We start from the raw sequence: 26,619 nt of genomic DNA, 5'->3' as shown, positions 1-26,619 counted from the left end.
TTTACCTGTTGAAGCTAATCTATGCAGTAGCAGTGAAAGCTCAATTTCTAAAAGAATTAAGTTCTATCTTCGCATTCATTTATTGATGAAATATCAATCAAAATTCAATGAGATTCAGGAATGGCCGAGTAGGTGATAGAGTTATAGGTACCTTCATTCTGAAGAACGTAATACTTGTTAGGAGATCAACAGTGGATTTCAAATCTTGTAATCTACCAGGATCAGAAGCAGGGAAAGTGTTCTGTAAACAATCAACAATCAGATCAGGACATCATTAAACAGATCAACCATGAGCTTCTTAGCTCTTGATTAGAAATTGACTCTCAAGTTAACTAATTGAGAATGATCTAGTTTCTGGTCTCATTCGACAAGAATCACCGAGATCGGCAATAACTCTGCATAAAGACTCGCAGCTAACTAGTCCAGAGCCGTAAACCTGTAGAACACACTTACCCTATACACTGACAAATCTATTCTTAATGAATTGTGAAGCTGATCCAATAATTTGACAAACTTCTCTTTCTACAAAATGGAGAATCAGATCAGTAAGTCAAAGAACACACGTAGAGGGGGGGGGGTAAAGTCAACGGATACTTACACCAAAATTGGAAGCAGCAAATCGATCACTAGCAGAAACTGCGGTAGAAGCAGTCGTATGTGCATAGAAGGCATTTATATTGGCGAGTAGAGTACTCATTACTGCTGGTACTCCTGGAGACATATACTTCGTAGACAGACAGGAAAAATGCCTGCAAAATAGCAGCAAATATATCGGTTAGAATCAAATCATAATCTTTAATGTTGACACAATATCAGATTCCTGTAGATGTGACTATAGGGATATAGTTATAACATTGAATAAACCATTAGCTCAAGGAAACATTTCAAACTCTATTTTCATATACTTAGTGCATCATTGAATCAATGATAGTCTGCACAGAATTCAACAGTATCAGTGTTCACTTCAAACATAGGGTTAATTTCCACTACGCCTCATTTCAGTTGACACAAGGAATTTAGTTAACACTGCATCCAGTTTCACGGTTCTGGGTTATACACATCCACAGCAGAATTGGATCAGTCTTTAGAATGAGGCCCTGAATTCCGTTCGAACTTACGTCATGGCTTGGTATATTGATTCTATACCATATCTCATAGCAAACTCATCCACTATCTCTTGAGCAGGTTCATCAAAATACACTTTCCACGCTTCATCCTGAACCTGAAAATACCACAAATAAATGAATTACAGTTGAATCTAGGAGTACATTTGGTCGAAGACGCCAGATACTCACAGTTTTGACGTCAGGTAACTTCACCTGACCACCGGATTGTTCACAGAGGTAGTGGAATAGATTCTACAAATTCAAAAAAATCCATTTATGAGTTGTATCTCAGTAAAATGCTGTCCAGAACCCAGTTCTTAATTTATCGCGTAAAATCTGACTGAGTTAAAACATTTTAATGTACAAATTTTGATATTCTTGATCCAGTTCCACAGTGGTGAATTAGAGTTAACTCTGATCCAGTTCCACAATTGTGAATTAGAGTTAACTCTGAACACTGGATCCAGTTCCACAGTTGTGAATTAGAGTTAACTCTGAACACAGGATCCAGTTCCACAGTTGTTAATTAGAGTTAACTCTGAACACAGGATCCAGTTCTACAGTTGTGAATTAGAGTTAACTCTGAACACCGGGTCCAGTTCTACAGTTGTGAATTAGAGTTAACTCTGAACACCGGATCCAGTTCCACAGTGGTGAATTAGAGTTTACTCTGAACACATCAAATCCTAACTCAAAGCGTGGAACTGAACCTGGTAGTATTGACAACTATGGAACTGGATTCAGCTGAGCGGTAATTTTGAAGATGTTTATTTTTACCTCATGAAGGCATGTATATTGAACGTGGTAAGGGGCGACTTTTTCTTCACCCTTGATCTCCACAGATATGTGAAGACGTATAGCACCGGATACTGCAGATTTATCTGTTCTTTTCTCTAGAAAAATATATAACAAAATTATATCATTTATCACATTACTGAATTGTGTGGAAATATCAGAAAACTCAAGAGTCCGGTTTCATAGACTGGTGATATATCAATATTATGAGCCATCAAAATCATAGAAATAACTCAATAAATTTTAGAATATTTGATGTGCTTATAACCCCATCTAAGAAACCGGGCTCAGTTTTTGGGAAGGTAATGAAGGTAATTAGAGAATCAATCTAGAATATAGATTATGGAATAAAGGATATGATTGAAGGGTTTATAAACTAAGGCTACAGTTGCTCAATAGACGGTTAAAGTTAGCCAGTTGATTACTGAATGACAATGAAAACAGTAAAACCAGTTATTCACAGGTCAACTTATGAGCAACTTATGAGCAACTGCAGCCTCTGTGTTAGATTCATTCAGTTCTTCCGATTCATAAATAGTAGGTTGGAATTATTAGAACGAGGGGTGAATGATTAGTTTTAAAGAATATTTACATGTAGGCATAACACATCGGATAAAGGGGACGGGCAACAGATATTTAGGAGTAGACGTGGGGTACAAAAACAGTTGAATTTCATTTGGTTTCAAGTCGTTTCAATCAACTGAAATAAAACAGTTCTTATCTAAAACAAACCTGAAATCAATACATATAAATTATTCACTAGAATTGAAGAATTCGCAGGCTGAATTTACAATTTGTTCAATTATCAATTTGTCCAAATCTTTTAGAGACTGATTTGTAAAGACAGCCCGAAGCTAAGAAATATATGGTTAATCGACACTGAAAATTATAAGTCAAGATTTGTTGCGAATTGGTGGTAGCATGACAGGGATGGATCAAGAAGAAATGAAAATAGGGCATGCACTGTTAAAGAGGGCCAAGTTGTCACACAGAGTAAATAGCTCTGCTGAAGCTGTGAAGCGAAAACAAGGGGCTGAAAATGTCATTGTTTTTCTAAAGGGAATAGGAAAATTACGACAGGAGCACTTGCTCCTTGTGTTCCCTGATCCGTCCCCGAAATAACATGATTACAAGAGAAAGATTTACAATCATGAAAATAAATCTTTGCAAGCAATAAATATTCAATACAGTCGGCTGAAGTGAGAGACAGCTCCAATAACTGATAACAATCTATTATTATTAATATACAGAGAGGAATCTGCTACGTGTACCAATAACCTCGACCCGCTACACGCACCAATAACCCTGACATTTTAATGAAAAGTTTGCATTAAGTCTATTTCTTAGAATCATCGCAGGGGTTTGTCTCAATAAGATTATATTCTCAAGATGCCAATTACAAATACGGCAGTAGGTACGGGTAGCAGACCCTTTAGAAAATACTGATCTATTTGTATGTATATAGAGTATATAGACTATATAAAGACTTATTTCATTAGTTAATTGCTTCGAATTAATGATATTAATTTGAAATTGAACTACAGTTAAACTCTGTGAAGTCGTCGTCTTCCAAATCGTCACGTTACTAAATGTCATCACTATTTTAATCCCAATTTGTGCATTTCTAATTCAATTTACTTGGTATAAGTAATTATTATTTGCATAAATCCTCAACGTTCGTCACGACTCAGACGACTTTAGCAGCAAGTTTCACTGTATTAACACAATGGATGAAGGTTACCACCAGTTAATGATGAAATAGATGAAATCTAAAAACTAAACTAAAATCTAAGAGGTTCTGATAAAGTAATCAGAGTAGCGATTATTATCATTGTTTTGTGCGCGGACAATTAAACATTCGTTATGTTCTAAAATCATACATGTATAGCTGCGTTTACAATCCCCATAACAACATCAGTTCACAATCTCACAATCATCATGTATCTATAACCCTAACAAATTAGCTTCAATATCTTTGAAATCTTGAAGGAGTGAGTATAATATATGACCTTGACCCAATTCCAAAACTCAAAGAGCATCAACTAAAAATCAGATATTTCTTTAGACTAAAATCTTGTCCGGTTAACCCCTCCCTGGTGGACAGATTTTGGGGAAGTCTCGATTGAACTTTGCGAAAACAATTGTTTCATCCTACTGAAGAAATTGTTTACATGTTTTGCCAGGAGTGCCACCTATTAACAACTACGATCACTACGCATTTCAATAGGGTATTGCATCGAACACCACCACCAGGAAAGGGTTAAACGGACTGAGTGATTAGCTAGTACTGGATGTATCTCTATATGACTGATAGTGTGTTGTTACAGGGTATACATGTAGCATATGTACTTCATACCAAACTGACCTAAATTATACCATACATCCATTTCACCGGATAACGTCCGAACTTCAATAATAGTCTGACCGAGAAAGTCATCAGATTCACGCGTTAATTTGGACTTTAATTTGGCTTTTATATCTTCATCCTCGTCCCTGCAAGAAACACGGCATCAAACAAACATCATAACAGCACAGAAGCACAGAACTAGGGGTTAGTGGGGGAGGGGGGTGGTAGGGGGGTGGAGGGGGCCGATATGAACCCACCTAGATTATACCAGACATCCATTTCACCGCTCAAAGTTCGCACTTCAATAATCGTTTGGCCGAGAAAGTCGTCAGACTCTCGGTTAAATTTCTGTCGAAGTTTCGATTTGAGGTCGTTGTCTTCGTCCCTGGAAAAATACGACGACTCGTCGAGATAAACGACCAGCAGACGACGCAACACCGTTACCACGACGACGACCACAACGACGATACAGCAGACTGACATGCCAATCAAATGGACACAGGCGGGAATATGGGCGGGGCATGCATAATTAGTTATCGTGAATGAATGAACATTAACATGACTCTTTACTTTTTGAAATATATTTCATTATATCATAGCAACCATTAGCACGTATCATAGCGACCAGCATATATCCTCCCCGGAAAGGATTTGAACTGGATGACGTGGTGAGACTCAGCTACAGCACTAAACCCAGCCCGTCTAGCCCATGGGTACGCACGGACATGCGCAACTTAGATGATATCATAATTAGCCAATCAGAAATCACATTTCATCATCAGCTCAATAAATCCGTGAAATTTGCTATAGAGATTATAAAACAGGCAATCTGATTGGTGCCACACATTTTCAGCAGCTAACCTGCGCACTCGGGCTAGTGTGGCCAGGTTGAGTGCCATGGCAGAGTGTCATGATGTCATCAGATTCAAATCCCTGCCGAGGGAGAATGAGCAACCGTTAGCATTTGTCATAGCAACCAGCACATCGTAGAAGGTAAAAACAATGGATGAAATATTTCACTCACAATTAGTCGTGTAATAAAAGAGAATCATCCAATTTTTAACATTCGAAATATGAAAAAAAATGTCCAGAAAAATAAAACAAAACAAACAGGTCAAAAAAACCTGATAAAACGGAGAAATGAAATCTGAAACCACTTTCAGAAAATCAACAACCATCAAAAAAATTCCAAGTATCAAAATCTAGAATCTAAATCGAAAAGGAATCAACGTCGAATGAATCGAAATGAATCGTCGTTTTTAAACGAGATATTCAGAAAATTAAGTGCAGCGAGTTTCGATTTCGAAAAAATAGAGAAATTAATCGTAAAAATAAAAACGATGACACAAAAATTACCGATAACGATATTGATACTGATTGTTTTCAGGAGATGGAGGAGGAGGTTTATAACTGCTATAAATTAAATGAAAAATATCTTATCGTCATTTTTTACAGCGATCGAAGAAATAAATTTAATGAAATATTCAAACCATAAAAAGATATCGAAACTTTATCGAGATTTTATTAGATTAACAGCAGTTTTCAGCCGCGTAGTAAAATCAATAACCAACAATCCAAAGAACAACGGTATAAATAGCTCTGATGTTTCATGCAGGAAACTCCGTGCCCATCTTCACACAAGGTGGCGCCACTTTCCACCCATTTACAAATCCTGAGTTTTCCCTGTTTTTTTTTCATGTGATTACAGAAAAAATTCCCAGAGTGAATCAGAGACATTTCTAGCTTTAAAATGTTACAATTCAATAAATTTTTCATGGTTTTTGGTCAAATTAGTCTAATTCCATGAAAATGGGCTGAAGTTTTCTATCCAAAACGTAGAACTATAGTATGTTGTTGTTCTTCATAGGATTGTGAATCCTTATAGCTTCTTACAACATTATATTCATTAGATTTAGTGTATTTTACAATGACTAGAGCTGTAGTTTGTATGGTGGGGTTAGTCACGATCCAGTTCTACATTGATCGCATTAATATCCATCAAACTCTTCAGCTTAAACACTGGTCACGAATCTATTTCAACTCAAATAGACATCTGTGGAACTGGATCCATTTGGGGGTGGGGTTAGTAACAGTGCATTTCATGCGTTTATTATTAAAATCAATATAATTCAATAAAATAAATGGGGAAAATTAATTTCAAAATGATAAAATTGTTAAATACTTAAATTTCGCGCGAATCAAATGATGCAAAACAGTCGAATAATATTTGTGTCAATTAGCAATTTGATTTGAATTTGATTTAATTATCATCTCATCATGTAGAAATAAATTCAATTCAATTATATTCCTCATTTCAATATCATGAAGTTTATAGATATTTATCTCTTCTATAAAGTCTCCCTATTGATATATGTTTATAGTGGCGACCTCTACTGGTATATCTCGATACTTACCAAACTCGAACTTTTATTCTATCCGATGAATTATGGCACTCACTGAAAAAGATGAAGGAATTAAAATTGATTTAAAATTTCAGCTCTTTCATGAGAAAATTTATTCCCGGTGATTGTAGGATACTTACAAATAGAATTTCTCGTTCCAGACCGGGTTTAAATCTTGAGGCACGGTTTTTGTACGTTTTTTAGTCTTTCCAACCTGTACAGTCACGTACGGATCGCTCGTCCCTGTTTTATCTTTACCGATCAAACCCTGCGCGCAAATCACTGAAAACGATCGTCGCAAAAAACTCAAAATTAACGAATATAACATTCTCACAAAAATTACGACAGATTCGATTCTTATTTTCAAGCATATATTAACTACTATCAATATTTCATAAAACGGAAAACGAGAAGTTTATTTCATGATGAGTCTAAAACTATGAAGTGAAATAACATAGAAGAAATCAATATAAGAAAAGTATTGTTTTGCAAATCATTTTTTACAAATCTCAAAATCCTTCAACCTCAGTTTTCAAACAGCAGCGATGATTTGAAGTTACGGGACCCAGTTTTAGAGTTGTACGCGAGTCACCGTGATGTGGTGTACTATCGAAGTCCATCATCGATTTATACACTGCACTGTGGTGTAGACGCACTGAAAGGGCTAAGTTTAACTCAAATAAAGTTAAAATTAGTTCGTTCCAGCGAGAACTGCTGAGCTGGGTTCTGCAAGGATTTTCAGACTTGAAATAACTCATTAATAATTCAATAATAGTGCATTATAATAATCAGTATATCATTAAGATACTGTGATTATAGAATATACGTAGATTTTTGTTTTTGTTATAAGTGTTGAATACATGCAATGATTTACACTAAAATATAACACTAATTCAATCAGAACTAAGTTATAACAGATACTAAACCTCTTTCCTACTCCGCACTGATCAGGTTTTCTGTATTCCTTTGATATAATTAGTCTCGAGACTTTCTCAAACTCATAGTGTAAGAATTAAACCGGTTAGAACCGCCTGAAGCTAGCAGAGTTAAAACCCAGTTCTGATTGGTTGTTTATTAATTCTTGGTGGAGTATTGTAGTTCACGGATATCTAGCACATATTACTACATTACAATGTGTTGTAGAATTAAAGATTAGAGGATAAGTTCTGGGGGTTAGGGGGTTAATCCGGGAAACATTCTCGCGTTCAAAAGTTAATTACTTCATGTTTGTTATTCAATGATTTATCCTAGTTCAGATAGGTTACATTTCGTCAGACCTCACAGGATTTTACAATGGTTTAGGGGGAGGCAAAACCAGAACAATATAAAAAGCGAGGCTTCTTGATTAGTATTTGATGATCTCGTCGATATAGCAGGAGGGAAGGGGTTACTCGCTCTGTCACTCAAAGACAAGTGGTCAAGAATTCTACCTTTGATGTAGACCTTAGCGGACCATTTAGATGTGCCGTTTAGAATCATTTGTTTAGCCTCTTGTATGCTGACTCCGTGTTGAGGTGTTATTACATTAAACACCATTCTGCAATAATCAATTTCAACAAAAAAATAAAAATGTATATTGTATATCAGATGACTTGCTATGTGTAGATATGTGTATATACTTATCATCACGTATGAGGTTTCGATTCTGAAATTCACTCATCCATGTATTTATAAATATATACTCATATACAAACAAAAATAACATACAGTGAAAATTAATGATAATTGTTGTTGTGGAAAACACCAATCTCTGAAGCCATCCTGCAGCCTAAACTAGCCACTGTGGCGGTACCACCCTAAAACCTTCATCAGCCCTGTACCTATTCACCAGTCCTGAACCTATTCACCCTAGGACCTCCACCAGCCCTGTACCTATTCACCAGTCCTGAATCTATCCACACTAAAACCTTCATCAACCCTGTACCTATCCACCATTCCTGAACCTATCCACACTAAAACCTTCATCAACCCTGTACCTATCCACCATTCCTGAACATATCCACCCTGAAACCTCCACCAGCCCTGCACCTGTCCACCAGCCTGCAGGTCATCCTGTACAAAGCTATTACATGGTTGAGGATTTACAGAGAGAGTGATGTTTTTTATGATGAAAATGAAAGATAGCAACAACATCCAGTGCTCGCTATAAAGAAGAGAGAGAGAGAGAGAGAGAGAGAAGAGAGAAAGGAGAACCGCTGGGCCCTTCATTCGTCTCACCTGTAATGGCCAGTTTAGCTGACCATTTGGAAGTACCATCTAAAACACTTTGTTTGACAGATTTCATGTGGCCAGCATGTAACTTTTTTTCTACATTATCTGTAAACACTTTCCTGTATAATCAATAATAGGTAATATATACTGTTGTGATATAGATACATCTATTGAGCGTTTATAACCACGAGCTCAGCTTGTCAGCCAACAACATGCTCTATATCGACCCAGACAAATATCAGGGCATTTTGATTCTAGAACCAATTTGGGCTCAAGTATCTCGTGTGCAAAGGAGACCCAGAGGGTAGTGAAATAAATTCAAGTCTTGGTCCAGTAACCAATCTCTAACCAGCGGCGTACTACCGGTGCGGTTTATAATTACAAAGGTGGTTATTCTGATTCATTCAAATTTGCATTAACCGCCCCCCTCTCGCCCTTCGGCTGCTAATTGATGCACACTCCAAACCCTAAGCGCACAGTGCTTAGGCAATGATTTATTTATACTATATGTCTGACCAATAACTATTTGGTTGCTTAAAATCAGATATCTGTGTTAAAGTCAGATTTAAAGACCACTTTTGGACTAGTCTCTCATCTGAAATGATACCTAGGACCAGATTTTAGCGGGATAATAAAAAGGTTGGGCACAGAAAGAGACAAAATCAAGATCAGGTTTAAACAAGTTTCTGTAATTGTTGATATATCCGCAGTGCTTCGTGACGTCGTCTTCTGAAATGAAATCTTTATCCGACGAAGTCTTACAAATTAAACGGTGCATTCAAAGAATCCTTACAAATTTAATCACCGGTCGTCTGTCAATGCCTGCAGACGGATAACAATACCACCTGGTGGCGACACGAGAAACTAACCTAATCAATTCGAATAATTCCGGTTTATTGCGTTCGCGAATTTTCATTCGATCTTTCATCGCCATGATTATGTTTTGAGTTTTGTCCTCAGCACCGTGTTTTGAGCTCTTCTCAGCCGCGCCTGTAAAAAACCACAGCGGAAAATGAACACGATTTAAACAAATATCATTCATTGAAAAATGGAGAAGAAAACACGAGGCCGGTCGCACAGTTTCTGAACTTTTAAATTCAATTCTATAGATTCGAAATAGTTAATTTTCAATAAATCAACTTGAAGAAAATCTTAACCCACAACTATAAAACTGAAACCAGGAAACAGCTGCTCCAAACTTGGTTTAAGTTAATAATCAGGACCTATTAATTCCATGCACCCAGTTCTACAGTTCTCAATACCGATTTGACTCATAGAGTTAAAACATTGGAAATGAACTAATTTTTTCAGTGAAACTAATCTTTCAATGAAATGAGGAACCGGGTCCTACATTCAGTTTTAAGAAAAAGTCAAATTTTACTAAGTCGTCTGTTGCTAACTTCATATTTCCAATGAGGACAACAATTCAAACCTAAACGTTCTAAACTTTTGACATGAAATCAGACGCCCTGCGGTCGTTAGGTTAAACTTACGTTGTAAACAATCAGCGTTCAATAAATCTTTACATTTTTCGTGACATTTGACACCACATTCAGTACAGCGCACGCCCTGCCTAGCTAGACCCCACAGTAAACCCTCACACTCGAAGCAGTAAGTCGGCGACGTGGCACTCCATATTACGAAGTTATGAGGTGTCGTGCTGGAGATCGGATAAATTAATGCTTGCAACGTTTTCTTGTATACGTGCATTTTCTGAAAACATAAATTGTAATTTCATTAGAAATCGGTGAAATCATAAACATTTCATTCCAAAACGATATCTGCATCCGATTCCACAGTTAAACAGTTGAGATTTGACTCTGAGTTTATACATTGGAAATGAACTTATTGAACTCAAGAGCCTAATTATGAAAATTTGAAACTGTGGAACTGGATCCTGTAGTTTATATTCTCTGGGTTAGTTTACGAACAAGCAAATCATTTACTGCAATTCATATTTCAACATTTTATGAAATATTTGTTTCATAGTCAGAATTAGAGTTAATCATTTATCAGTTAGAAACACAGAAATTGTTTGTATTAATACAGGATTAATACAGGATTAATACAGTCACTTGTTAGAGAGATTTTAGTTCACGTAAATCTTGAATAAATAAAGAGTTAATTCGATTTTAAAATTTACATTTGCGATTTGACGGACATGAGGATGAACTTCCTACAAAAAATAAATCCATACAAGAAGTTTGCGAGGTGCTCAGCGAATTTCTGAAGAAAAAAACTCAGTCGAAGTGGAACAAAAAAAACTCTAATTGTGAATTTCTAATTTTATAAAAAAGAGTTTTTCTGTCAAACTGTTTTTTTATGTGGCACTGTGAAGACTGATCGACTAACTCTCAAATCAAACAGTTCGATTATTTTCAAAACGAGTCTATAGGAAGAAAATGGCGTAATGAACTAATAACTCGGGGTTATTATTCTGAAGAGATGAAGAGACTTAATGAATGACAGGATAGAAGTAAAAAGAGTCACTAGTTCTGAGTAATGAGGCAAAATTCGAACTCACATTCCACGACGAATTCTTCAAAATAAACAATTTAATTTATATTTTCCGAAGTAGTAAAATCATTAACAGAAACACGATGAAAAGGCGTGGAACGAATCCACGGGAAAATTCTAGGGTCCTTCGTAAAGAAAATGCCCTTTCAGATTATTCATTGACTACATTGCAGGCACTTTAAAGCGCCTTTATTTCACAAAGTAATTCAAAATTTTGAGGGTCTCTCACCGAGGTCTCATAATATCTACCCCCAAAAATACACTCGGTATTTTGAAGTAATACGTACCAGTTCTTCATCGTTCAGGGACTGTCTAGCCACCATAGCAGACGGAACACCAGCATTCCGCTTGGAAGCGGCCATAGTCTACAAGTAAATCCAAACAAGTTAGTAAATTCATATTCAAATTATCACTTTTAAATTGATCATTACCTATTTATAGTTTACGTTCTAAAGGCTTTTCTTCTAAAATGCGTAAACCAAAAGTCCAAGAATCGGAAATGAAAATCTTCCCCGGAAAATTCAGAAAGATAATAATATCATAGTAAACTTTCTCCACGATGAAGTAAAACATGCAAAATGATCAACGATCCAGTTTTAAGCGGATGAAAAAATGCAAAAGTTGAAAACAAAAACTCCTTTCCACAAATAAACATCTTACTCGTTTATATTGAGTCTGTTGGTAAATTCCTGCAGAAAGAGCATCATTTATTTACAGTATTTTAGAACTGAACTAAAAACGTCACAGTTTGATGAATAAATATAGTTCTAGTTAAAAACTATGGATGAACTGGGAAGGAAAGATATCTCAACTAAATTCTGGATTAAGTGGATTTTTTTCAGAAGAGTGAAATCAAAACCATGCAGTTATTAACGATTACCTTTCGGAACTTAAAAAATAAAATTGAAAAGAAAATGAATTCAGCTTTACATCGAAATAAATAATCAATGATAGTGAGTTGGTTTAATATCTCAATTTGGGCTAGAAATCGGGAAGGACGCAGATAAATGAAGAAGTCCCAATGCGATGCGAATTTGGAACGATAGAATTTATCAAAATGAAACCACAATGTTTCTTGGATGTAAACGAATAGCTATTATCAGGTGGAATAATCGCAAACACAAAGATGAACTATATTATTCTGTTTATATGCTATGTTACTTCTGTTTCTAGTTATTCCATAGAAGTCTGTGGGACTTTGTCATTCATCTACAGGTTACATGGATTAGAATGTTTTATTCAACTACTAAGGAAACAGATCACAAGGGTTCATTAACATAATTTCTGAAAAGGGAGAGTTTGAAAAACGGGGTAGAAATAAATATGTTAATATCTTCTATATAAATCAAACTAAAAATAATACTAATAATCATAATAATAATAATATTGATATATTATATCGAAAACTGAAACAAGCTAAATATATAAATCACTAAAGCAATAAAAAACACTATGCGGAATAATATTAAATTTATACCTTCATAACCTGTTCATTGAAATATAAAAAAAATAAAATATAAATTTATTAGATAATTATTATCATTATTATTAACATTATAATTATCGATGAACATATTTGGAATATAACAGATAGTTTAGTGAGGTAGTTCAGTGTATTATATATAGGAATGGTATGTTATGACATTGACTTGTTCAATACATCGATTATGTAGTAGACAATCAGTAGTTGGATAGCTGCAGGGTTTCTATCAGTAACTCATCAGTAATACATATAACACGTATTGTATGTGATAAAGTTAAAAACTAGTGATATTTGACCCAGTAAAAGCCACCCGCCGAATCACACCAATAATATTCCGCTCATATCTATGATAGAGCTGACTGACTGGATGGACACTTCGTATAGGATAGTGAAGATCTACATGGCGAGATGGAAAATTCTTGTCCAATTATAAAGTGACATTTGTCATCTATCAATGTTGTTCTCATGTAAGCTCACATACAGAAAGGATTAATAGTGGTTTTACATAAGTCTAACGACCTTCGATTGACAATTATAACTAGTTCGATATATTCCTCCTAAATGCACTCGTGATGTCCCTCCTATGCCGACCCCCCAAGCCTCAACCCATACTAGTATTTATTTTATCAGCTGGTCTCTAGTAACAACATGTCAGGGTCCAGTGGTTCACCCAGTTTAGTTTAAGTAAACCAGTGACCGACTTGGTGACGATGAGTCTTTATCATGTATTATCAAACAGTAACGAACTAGTTTCCTCTCAGTCGGACCTAGAAAATCATTCACATATCTCTAATGCATTCGACTTAAATCAATGAGATCAGTAGTAATTACTGATGTCTCGTAGTGGGCAACAAGTATATCTGCAATTAAAACTGTATTGTAACCGCAGTCTCTGATTCATCTTTAGAGGAACCCGGTCCCAGGGCTCAATAGTCACTATGCACAGTAGTATGGAATAATGCTTACCAGGTCGCTTACAAGCGGAATAGATTTTCTTCTGGGTTTTATTTCGGGCATACTGTCTATACTCGTGTAGAATGGATTATGTTCCGGTGGTCTGAAAAATATAAATCGTCAACTTTTTCAATATCAAATTATCGAGATATAGACTCCCTAGACGATACCGAACCCCCAGACATTCACGTACAAGATTCAATTTTCAATTTTTAGGTTAGTATAACATGCAACTGAATAGAACACAATCAGCTACCGTAGATAATACGTATACAATCACAAATTCATTAAGACTATATGTATGAATTTTTGATTATATATATATATATATATATATATAATATATATATATATATATATATATATATATATATATATGAGAGAGGTATATACGCCACATGACAATCAATTCAATTCCGTTCTGTTCTGTTCCGATGTTGGAAAATTCACAGATGATTTCTTAGTGGACGACAAATAGCTGTAGCTGCTGCTGCTGCTGCTGCTGATGCTGTTGATGCTGTTCATCTATGAATAATGAATTTTCTTCTCCCCCCCTCAGTTATTACCAGTGTCACCTCTATTATTATTATGTAAATGTAATTTACAATCTGACGATTGACAAAAATTTCTTTTATTTCATCGAATCGAAATCATTAATTCAGGTCGTCTTTATTTCCCATCTCCTTCTCGAGCTTATATACGCTTCATCTTCAGATCTAAGATGGCTGCCAGTCAGCCGTTTAAGGATTTCAGCTTAAAACAGTAGAAGTAAAAAGCTTTGCCAGGAGGAGTTGAAAGCGATATTAACTTTTGAGGTAGAATTTTGAGGAGTAAATGATGAGTTGTAACTTACAGATAAGCTCGACCGGAGCTTACAGCGTCAGGATTAACCCTCGAATTCTCAACAGCTAAATCCACTAAACGACGGAAATTATCCATCCGTTTTTTTATCGTTCTCCGATTTTCATCCATTGTTGCGATTATCTTTTTGAGTCGTTATAGAAACCGATGTCGATATGTTTGACCACTAGGTGGCGTTATCCATGCGCCGATGAGGTTATTATATTCAAACGACATAACGACATAACTGACCGATACATAATCACATAATTTCACCCGTGTTTCTCGTTATTCCGAGGCTTTCACTGATTTATCATAAATATCTAATGAACCTGTTTTATTGTCGTCGGTCTCCGCGGCGACGACGTTAATTATTTTATATCCAATTGAAAAATCTCAGCAGTATTTTCAAACTCATTCACGAGACTCGCATTCCGATAATATCGATATAAATCACCACGGAGCCACCCTCTGCTGACACGACCGACGGAGCCACCCACCTCTGACAGCGGACCACATGAATATTTGATAACGTATTAAATGAAAGCGATATTCCCGCCGAGAAATATAAACTCCGCTGTCTAAATCCGGTTTGCGTAAATATCAAGTAAAGCGCTTGTCATCGTTGAGTCGACGAGACTGGTCTCTAATCATCTCACTGTTAGTGACCCGCGTAGATAAATTGATACAAGTATCGGTAAGCATACAAATGAAGAGTTTCACTTAATCCAGACTTCACTAATCACCGAACCTATAAATAATAGTCGTTTACCCTTCCACATCAACCCGATGATATTACATCGTAACTCCGGACATTGCGAGCGGAGCCGATCGGAATTTGAGACGACGATCAATTCATAATTACACAATCTCTCTACATCTCTACATAACTCACACTTTCCTCTACGTCTCTACATAACCGAAACAGTTTAATAACAATGAAAACTAATGACAAACCGCCGATGTCTGAAACGCTCTATTTATCCTCACTGCTTTATCATCTTTGCACAAGTTTAATCAAGTTAAATTCCGTGTTAAATGATAAAATGCGTATCGAACACATGTCTGAGTCTCATAGATTTGTTAATACGTGGTCAATGCAGCACATATTGATATAGACGAACACAGTGTGGTACAGGAGTATGCTACCAATAATATTGATGTAGCCACAACAATCATTAGATATGACTAGTTGAATGAACGATTCTATCTCCCTCTCTCTCTCTCTCTCTCTCCCTCTCTCTCTCACTCCTAACGTAATGAATCATAAAAGATGTCAGTTCTACAATCAATCTGTTATAAAATTGAACAAACTGAACTCTGTTTGTATAATCAGTAACTTCAAATGATCAGCAACTCGTGTAGTTGATCAAAATGTACATGATCGCTACCTCAGCGCATTTGATCACATTCTACGTGTGGTTGATCCTTACTAATTGGTTGATCACTACCGTAGCGTGGTTGATCGCAGTGTCCAGTTGATCGCACTGATGTTGTACGGGTCGATCACTGTGTCAGTGTTTCTATAGTTGTAAACTGACTAGCCGATCAGCAGTGCTATGATCTAATCAATTATTAAATCCAATCATCGCTTCTTTTCGCGAACAGTTGTAGAGATGTTTCGTCACAAACTTCCGAAGCTTTCAACTTAATTCTACACTCGATTGAACACAGTTCGCTGCAAGTGATATAAAATCCACACCCGATCGATTCATTAACTAATTTCTAATGAAACGCGTAGATGAATATATGCTGCTGCTGCTGCTGCTGCTGAAACCGGTAGTCGGTAAATTGTTGACTGTTTTAACCGTCTTTATTTTTATCGAATATTTTACGCATAGATCTCCGCAGTACGAGCACATATAACAGAGAGAGAGGAGAGGAGAGAGCAGCCGCGTGGAGTGAGAGTCAGTGTAAAGTCAGTCAATGATCTATATCCAACACCAAACCATATTCAATTTCATTGAGTGCCACCAATAAGACCTGAATATTTACTTTAAACTCGCGGCCGAATTCCGGTTGTAAGCCCCGACGCCGCGATGTGAACAATCAAAGATAGCTCACTGATTTCTGTAGCGGTTTACGAGTAGATACCCGCTTCAAACCCGATCTCTATATTGTTTAAGTATCGACTGGTGAATGGTAAAGACACGCGCACCTATAAAACCCCGCAGCGCTTACAATATCAGGTTTTAAACACCACCACCCTAAAACTTGGCAGCTTTCAACTAAAATCAACTCCAAAAATAACCAACAAATTAAACCACGATGAATAATAGAATATTTCAAATTACGTAAAAGGGTTTTTGATTTATTTGATGCTTAAAAGTTTTACTCAACAGAGCATGAGAAGAGGGAGTGAGATAGGAGAATGGAGGGATTGGAATGAGAGTGGAGGAAGAGGGAGGAGGGAGAGAGGAAGGGACTGAGAGATTTGAGGGGGAGGGAGAGAGGAGAGAGGAAGGGAATGAGAGAGTGGATGGAGAGGGGGAGGGAGAGAGGAAGGGAATGAGAGAGTGTAGGGAGAGGGAATGAGAGAGATAGAGAAAGTATGAATGTATGGATGTAACTGTGAATGTGTCAATAACGGCTTTCAACAATCGATCGATCGTCTGCATTAAAAACAACCTGTGTTTCATCTATTTCTGGTGACAGGAAATCTTTCATGTTTCCTGAGATTAGAAATGTAACACAGAGGGAGAGGGAGAGGGAGAGGGAGAGGGAGAGGGAGAGGGAGAGGGAGAGGGAGAGGGAGAGGGAGAGGGAGAGGGAGAGGGAGAGGGAGAGGGAGAGGGAGAGGGAGGGAGGGAGGGAGGGAGGGAGAGAGAGAGAGAGAGAGAGAGAGAGAGAGAGAGAGAGAGAGAGAGAGAGAGATCAGTGAAAACAGTAAAACCAGAAGCAGCAGTAGAAGCAGTAGTAGAGGTAGCAGCAGTGATTGTCAAGTATTCATTGACAGTTTAGAATGTGCTATTAGTGAAAAGTGAAGCACTATAAAGGTTAAAGAGAACAGTGAACTGTTACTGATGGATATTGTACTGTATGAGCAGCGACAGGTCTCAGTCAGTGATAGCCCCATACCTCTAACCACTGGTCACTTCTGACCACTGGTCATCTGCAACTGTGACCACTGTCCACTGGTCATCTGTACCTCTAATGACTGGTCAACTGTACAGCCACTGGTCAATAGTACCTCTGAAGCTTTGACGTCATTTAACAGCAAACATTATTGGAAAACGTTTATCATCGACATTTATAGATTAGAGACAGAATTCCACAATACAGTGACCAGTATCCAAACATACCAGGCTTATAACTCTTATTGGCGATATTCCTCCATAGCTCCAGAGAAACGATACTCTCCAGAGTCCTCCCTCCAGAGATGATAACCTAGCTCCAGAGAAAAGATACTCTCCAGGGTCCTCCCTCCAGAGATGATAACCTAGCTCCAGAGAAAAGATACTCTCCAGGGTCCTCCCTCCAGAGATGTCAGAGAGATGCTTTTTCTTGTTCAGATTGAAGGTGTTTAGAAGTCAGTATTCAGTAGTCGCGTTGATACTGACAACAAACCGGAATTCATAAATCTATAACGAGATCGCCGAAACGTCATTTCAAATCGGAAATGTTCACCTCCCAAAATCATCAGTAGCAGACAGAAACGTGAGATACTTTCTTTATTTCTATCCAACAACTGAGGTAGGTCTGAGGTAGCTCTGAGGTATAGGTGTGAGGTAAATCTGAGGTATAGGTCTGAGGTAAATCTGAGGTAGGTCTGAGGTAGGTGTGAGGTAGATCTGAGGTAGATCTGAGGTAGGTCTGAGGTAGATCTGAGGTATAGGTCTGAGGTAAATCTGAGGTAGGTCTGAGGTAGGTGTGAGGTAGATCTGAGGTAGATCTGAGGTAGGTCTGAGGTAGATCTGAGGTATAGGTCTGAGGTAAATCTGAGGTAGGTCTGAGGTAGGTGTGAGGTAGATCTCAGGTAGATCTGAGGTAGGTCTGAGGTAAATCTGAGGTATAGGTCTGAGGTAGATCTGAGGTAGGTCTGAGGTAAATCTATCTCCTGCTATCTAAGATCTTTCTATAGATACAATACTGGAGCAGATTGAGGGCAGTAAGAGAGTTCTCTCTGGAGCAGGTGGAGGGCAGCGAGAGAGTTCTCTGGAGCAGATGGAGGGCAGCGAGAGAGTTCTCTCTGGAGCAGATTGAGGCCAGTAAGAGATTTCTCTCTGGAGCAGATGAGGCCAGTAAGAGAGTTCTCTCTGGAGCAGATTGAGGCCAGTAAGACAGTTCTCTTTGAAGCAGATACAGTATAATCAATCATTACACAGATTAATAGTGTTTAAATGGTGATAATTGTATGTGATCCTAAGGGCAAACAGTGTCATATAACCTGCTCAAACCAATACTCAATAATCATACTAACCATTCTACTCTCATCACCTCACATTGTCAATATATTTCTGAACGAAATCTGATGAATAAACTTTTAGTTTTTCTGTTTTTGAGCAGTGACTTTAAACTGTTTCTTCATACAAATTTCACATCAAAACCATTTTCAAATTTCTAGATAAATATTCAAATTGTCAAGCAAGAATATTTCTCTAAACACCGTTCTCATTCACAAATTTCTAGATTAATCTTCAGATCTCTAACATCAATATTATAAAGATTAGTATATATCATAGCGATAGTGTGTAGCCTAATGACAGTCGAGCTAGGGGGCAGGGAAGGGGAGAGTGAGGGGAGCGGGGAAGGGGAGAGTGAGGGGGAGAGGGTCAGATCCATGCGATTATTGTTACATTCATGCAACATTTATGCGTTAATACATCCTGGCAATGATTCATATATTAATAGTACTCTGAGGTGAATTCAGGCGTAGGGAGGAGAGACACTCTGGGGGCGGGGGGAGGGATATCGAGGGAGGCGCTGTAGGGGGGACTGTGATTATTATTCAGTCTGTGTTTGAATACACTTTTTATTCTATCAATAACAAGTAGTAATATCAGATAGATGATGACAGTAAGGTCTACGTATGTGCGTGTCCGTCTGTCTGTCTGTATCTGTGAGGTCTACGGGAAACAGAAGAAAGTCAAGTAGACCACATTCAGCTCTCCGTTGACAAGTTATAATGGAATTTTATGGAACGTCACACACTGATCGCACGGCTACCGCACAGCTACCGCACAGCTACCGGTAGCTACCGGTGATTGGGACAAAACCAGTCAATTTCATCATCATTCTGTACGTTTAGTTATTTCCCCAGTGGGAGTATGTTCAACTGCTGCGTTTATATTTTCACCTGAAGCATCAGTCATCGTTACTAATTTCATTAACACTGTTTGAATTTGAAGGCTGAGACCGTGACGATGAGGGCTTTGAATTCAATGCTTGTTCTGTAGGGGGGAAGCTCATTCAATATTGTGTATATGTATATTCTATCACATGCATCAATTAATTCTAATAGAAAATCTGATCATTATGATTCAGTTATAGGGAACACTATCTCCCCTCCCTCCCTAACCATACCCTCCCTCCCTAACTACTGAGTACTTAGAGAATCCCGACCCACCGCCCCTTCAATCATGGGATAACTCTAATGCTAACTCGGGGAATACCTGTCAATCCCAGACCATCACCCCTTCAATAATGAGCTAACCCTAACCCTAGCTGGGGAATACCTCTCAATCCCAGCCTATCACCCCTAACCCTAGGTATGGGCTAACCCTAGCTCGACACTGGGAATCCCTTCCAACCACAGGAAATCCCAACCTGAACCCACCCCAGCAAGCGAGTAGAACGATCCAATGGGAATATCAGGGAATCCCAAACAACTAGACATAAACAAACATTAGTTAAATTAAGATCAGATCAACGAATCTATACAGAATCAGTAGATATCAGAATCTAACAACCAACACGGAGCAACATTGTTGTAACTTCAGAGCAGCTAACACTGAAATATATATCTTATACTTTAACTTAATCATCTCAATTCAATCAATCAGCCATATCTCTCTCAATTCAATCAATCAGCCATATCTCTCTCTATCACTATGACTGACTGTATTATAATTCAATTAATGAATGTTTTGCGTTGATTAAGTATAAAGTATCAATAATAACGTTAATGCTGATTATTTAATTACTAACAAAGGATCTTCCCTGGTCGGACTCGCCAGTAATGAAGCTAAAGCCTCGATCCATCTCCACGCTTTCTGTTCACTGAAAACAAACATTAAACATCGGCAGCTCCCGTTTAACAATCAATTTATATATCATTTCACTTCTTACTACTATTTCTCAAGAGGTTTTATGAACGATCTATTCTTTTCTTACTACTAACACTGCCAACCTCAGTAACAAGTTCAGGCCTTTAGTTTCTTATATTTAAGTCCAGTCTCTTGTCGTTTCTATAGAACCTAGATTACATTTTAAATCAATCAAGTATTTCTACGGTGATGACAGAAAAGAAATACCGAAGATCAAAGACAGTTCTCGGATTAGATCAGAAATACAACCCCCCCTGCAGTTTACCTGCTTCGGGCAACTTGTACATACTGGAATCTTTTGTACCAGAATTTGTGATGAATGTTGTATTTTTAACTGATGATTGACATTAAGGGGGATACAAACCGATGAAATATTGGATACATCAATAGAAAGGAGGGAAGGAGAGAGAGCGCAGTAGGAGAGAGAGAGAGAGAGAGAGAGAGAGAGAGAGAGAGAGAGTAGATGTAAAACTTACCCTCCATTAGCGTGATGTGACCACGAATATTTATCTCTAGAATCTTCAGGTAAATCACCCAAAACATCTCCATTCTCCAACAACGATACTTTATCATATCCGAGCCGTTCCTTCAAAATAGAAAACACGATAATCTTTAAACTCTGAAACATCAGTCAATAAAGCGACCCTACTAGAGGGGGAGGGGCGGATACCCTGCAACATGAAATCAGCTTATAAACACCCCCAGCACCATCAATCAGCTTCAGAGTTCTAACGGTTTCATTGAGTTCAAACATTGGAATGAATTGAATTCGAATTCAGGAACTAGAAATAAAATAATTCAACTGAAGAGTCATTAACAGTTCTCAGGTGTTTGACTCTTATGTTTGAACCATTGGAAATGAAATAATTTGACTTTAGGGTCCAAATTTCAGAGAACTAGATTCAGTATTCGTTAGAAATCAAGGATTGATCAATAATTTACCCGTTTCACCACCGACAAAAAAATCATACCGATTTTTAGTAATTAGAGAATAGCAGTAAAACTAACGAACCAATGACACGGCAGGAATCAATGAGCACAACATGGCAGGAATCAATGAGCTATTTATGCAGTCCAGTTATTACTGGTAATTTTATCAAGCTCTTAATAAATCTAGTTAACAGCTTTCATATTAGATTTCCTTCATCGTATCAGTTCCGTGAAGAGTTAGATCTTTTAAGATGAATGCACTTCATTGAATCCTGACTTGCTGAGTGTAGAGGGAGTTATAGAATTTAAAAATCTTTCATGCGAGTTTTGGCTGTGATACACACACTGTAGACATGAATAGACTAAAATCATTAAAATGAACTGAGCCCAGTTTTATCATTAGTCTTTACTGAGTACCAGGGCCCAGTTGTGAGTTCAGTCCTACAGTGGTCTTAAATCTAAAGTCGATAGATCAATTATAGTCTTAGACGAATCTAAGCTTTAGACTGATCCACTGGCTCCACTGAGTCATGATCGCGTAACTGTCCTTCTGAGTTCCTATATAACTGACATATCACCGAACATTGCTAGAATAATATTGAATACTTCAAACAGTCTCTCAACATCTCTTATAAATATCTCATCAAGTGATGAATAAATAAATCATAATGAAAAAAGCGAGTAGTTGTAATTCATTCACACATACGTATCGTGATTGAACCATCGTGTTCAATGTCTGTTTATAATGATCACATTCAATGAATTTATTGATAGTTTCAACGTTTGACCGATGTTTAACTCAATATCATATAATAATAATTCAATACTCATTATCTTTCTCCATTGATCTCATTTATGATTCTAGTATTCACCCCTCGTAAACTCACTACCCCCTGTCACTCCCCCTCCCCTCCCCTGTAACTCCCCTTCCCCTCCCCTGTCACTACCCCTCCCTCCTTCCATTCCCTTCAATAACCATCACTTACACAATTCTGATTTTTTAACGTAAAAAAACTCTTTGTACGACGATTCTCATCATCTATCACCACGGTTACGTGATCTGTAGACGATTGTTGTCGGTTGCTATGACGATACGTGCTGCGTCTAGTAAACGGAACCCACCACGGAACTCCGCGACAAATGATGCTAAAAAACGAACCCATTTTCGGACGCGAGCCCGTCAGGTCGTATCCAATGACGATGACGACGATGGTGACATTATTATCGATATTCCATTCATGTTATTTCGGACGATTTTAAAATCCACAAATAAATGGCGGACATTCCTCAATCATTAATGAAGAGAGTGTCCTGTGTGTGCGCGTGCGTCCTGAACGGATGTTTAGTTACTGGTATTGTGAGTATAACATCAACACGCATATGTCAAACATCAATTCAGTCAATAAAGATTGATTTCTTATTATATAAGAACATATCATAGCCACAGCCGCAGCAGCAGCAGCAGCAGCAGCAGGTGAAGACAGGCATCACTGTGTTACTGATACTGATACTGAGACACGGTGTTAAAATATTGAATAAAACTTCATCATCGAAAAACAATAAACTATAAACAGCTGAATCAGATTTCATAATAACTCAATAATTCCCATTATAGAATAATAGTAGATCTCACTAGATTCTGATAACAGTTGATCTCTGATTCCGGTTAGAATCGACACTAGATTCTAATAACAGTTGATCTCTGATTCCGGTTAGAATCGACACTAGATTCTAATAACAGTTGATCTCTGATTCCGGTTAGAATCGACACTAGATTCTAATAACAGTTGATCTCTGATTCCGGTTAGAATCGACACTAGATTCTAATAACAGTTGATCTCTGATTCCGGTTAGAATCGACACTAGATTCTAATAACAGTTGATCTCTGATTCCGGTTAGAATTGACACTAGATTCTAATAACAGTTGATCTCTGATTCTGGTTAGAATCGACACTAGATCTATGTTCTAGTTGAAGCTCTGTATTTATCTATACAAATACAAAAGTTTCTAATTATCCCTCGACATTTGATTTGTATCTCGTTGAAACGTTAATGAACGTTTATTGAAAGTCAGTCGTTTATAATCACGAAACTAAAATAATCGTAAATCTCTCTCGAGGAATACGTGATTTTATCTACGAATAGTTCAGAGATATTCCTAAAAAATCCGAGGACAATCCGCGCACCATTAACAGAACCAGTAAATATCCGCTGTAAGAGCGATCTGTTTAAAAGAGCGTGTGACTGATAGCTTTCTGATCAAAGCAGACAATTTCGCGTCATCATCAGTAAAACAGTGAGATTTCAGTAATCCAAACAGCACGTCACTGTTTGATAAAGATTCACCAGATTCATCTACTACTCTTTACTCAGTATTTCGTGTAACATTACGCGCTATTTTGTCTCAAACACGAGTGAAGAGATCACAGCTAAAAACACATCACAAATTGAATGATTGAGTGAACAGAACTGCAAGCTCTAATATATATATATATATATATATATATATATATATATATATATATATATATATATATATATATATATATATATATATATATATAGATATCTACGCGTGCGGCGCGTAGGAGGCCGTAGGATGTAGAAGTCTTTCAAGATAAATGAAGAAATCACAATTGAATTTAGTAAAATGATGATGCCAATGTGCGATGTGTTAGTGTTAGCACGCGAGACGCCTCGGGTTAGAAATCAGCGTATAATGTAACAGGCTATAAACTACAACTCCACTCTGTATCAATCAATTTAAACAGGTGCTATAGCTCCCTCACTCCCCTCTCCCCTCATCCCCCCTTTCCGTCACCTCTCTCCCCCTACCCCACCTATGCTTCATTTTGTATAACACAGATATATCTCTTATCAGATATATTTTATCACATATCTCATATCGTATATCTCTTATCATATATCTCATACTGTATATCTCTTATCATATATCTCATATCGTATATCTCTTATCATATATCTCATATCGTATATCTCTTATCATTTATCTCATACTGTATATCTCTTATCATATATCTCATATCGTATATCTCTTATCATATATCTCATCATTTCATATCTCTTATCATATCTTTCAAATATAAAAAAATAAATAAAATGTATAAAACATGCTCTCAAGGAGTCTGTTTAGCTGTCAAGGATTCAGTAAATACAATTCGAATTTGTATCATGAGTTTGAAACTTTCTGCTGTTAAATGACGTTCGTCAGTAACTGGTGTTAAAGGAAGCCGGTGTTGTTTTTTCGTCACACCTAGTCACAACTCACGCTTCAACGCATTCTGATTATCACATCATAAGCATGAAATATATAAAAGATATGACAACTAATTTCAAGTCGCAGCCAAGCGAATATTTTCATAAGGGTGACTGAACCAAGTAATGTTATATACCTAAAACATGATTCCCAGAACAGACTGAGGAGAGAGGGAGGAAAATAGAGAGAGAGGTAGGAGAGAGGGAGAGGGAGAGAGCAGGAGGAAATTTTACGGTTTCATACAGTTAAAAATTGTTTGCTTTTAAACTTTAAAACTAACTCGAATGTGAGAGATTAAATGTTAGATATCAAAGTCAAAACCATCACCAAAATCAGTTCATAACAACTTCATAAGTCTTAATTAAACCCTATGTTAATTAACGGATTGTTAATTAGTCGATCAATGGATACCTGTTTATTCCTACGCCGTGGGATCGGACTATATCCAAATAAAACATCGGGCTGGAAACAAAAATATCAATGAACTCAAAAACATAATTCTCAACTCGTCACTTGGATATCTCATTAGACAGACAGTTAAATCAGCTCACCACACTAGCTCCAGCCACATTTAATCCAAATACCCAAGGTGAATATTTCGAAGTCATAGTTTAAGAGCTAGAGTACTTAAATCAGAGACAATTTCAATATGACTCTGTCATATACAAACACTGACAGACTGACCGTATAAACTTATAAATTCTACAATAATAAGGAATTTACTGGAGCAATATCGAAACAATGCTTCAATGAGTTTACATAGACATAGAACATTCATAAACACTAATATTCATGATGTAACAAGTTAAAATATGTCTTATAGTAAACAACCTGTCCATTACAGGTTATTCCCGCCCTCGGCAGGTTTGGCAGGTTTATCCTGTAAAAGATTTTTGTTGTTCCTTAATTGGATTATTAAAAAGAACATGTTATATATAACGATTCAGTATTCATGAAGATGACTATCGAGGTATAGCTGAAATGTTGAATAAATATTTGCTCTAGGAAACATTTCAGCCTGATGTTACTATCATCGCCGTCACAACACCGACTAAAGAGTGTTTTATCAATGTTTATTCAATCTTATTTCTTGGATTTTCAATTATGATAAATAAGTTTTACACCGTTTTATGATGAACCTTTCTTTAACCAATTTTTCCAAACACGTTTAAGCTATACACAAAAGCTAAAACCTCCATGAAATGTAGACATAAATGGATTTCCTAAGTTCTGGTATAATATGAAAGAAATAAATAGAATTTTGAATTATTCATTATGCAATATCAGTCGATATGGACCTTAAGTAAAAAGTCACAAGAGCTGTGACTACGATCTATAGTGGCTTCACATGTTTCACATTTCTATTTGAATCTAAATGTTTAAATCTGGCACGAAAATTAATGACATTGTTCTCAGTTATGATAGAATTTGATACACACACCAACCTTCACCAGGGACAGGATCACTCATAAAGTTCTGTACGCATTATA

At 37.0% G+C, this 26,619-nt stretch overlaps 1 protein-coding gene across 1 annotated transcript in view; it reads right to left on the bottom strand.

Annotated features, from left to right (window-relative positions):
- LOC141905295 (protein unc-13 homolog B-like) overlaps nucleotides 1-26,619 on the bottom strand; it is a 77,747-nt gene that overhangs the window by 6,133 nt on the left and 44,995 nt on the right. The window contains 15 exon segments of the mRNA XM_074794127.1: nucleotides 152-241; nucleotides 454-522; nucleotides 599-749; nucleotides 1,119-1,222; nucleotides 1,296-1,358; nucleotides 1,884-1,999; nucleotides 4,506-4,633; nucleotides 6,663-6,704; nucleotides 6,791-6,932; nucleotides 8,868-8,980; nucleotides 9,731-9,851; nucleotides 10,355-10,574; nucleotides 11,666-11,743; nucleotides 13,828-13,918; nucleotides 21,398-21,507. Coding sequence (XP_074650228.1) covers nucleotides 152-241; nucleotides 454-522; nucleotides 599-749; nucleotides 1,119-1,222; nucleotides 1,296-1,358; nucleotides 1,884-1,999; nucleotides 4,506-4,633; nucleotides 6,663-6,704; nucleotides 6,791-6,932; nucleotides 8,868-8,980; nucleotides 9,731-9,851; nucleotides 10,355-10,574; nucleotides 11,666-11,743; nucleotides 13,828-13,918; nucleotides 21,398-21,507 — 1,638 coding nt within the window.

This window comes from Tubulanus polymorphus, chromosome 5 (assembly GCF_964204645.1).
Source record: "Tubulanus polymorphus chromosome 5, tnTubPoly1.2, whole genome shotgun sequence".
In the NCBI taxonomy this organism is placed as follows: domain Eukaryota; kingdom Metazoa; phylum Nemertea; class Palaeonemertea; order Tubulaniformes; family Tubulanidae; genus Tubulanus; species Tubulanus polymorphus.
The sequence above is the reverse complement of the archived record's forward strand: the minus strand, read 5'-3'. Positions and strand labels throughout refer to the sequence as shown.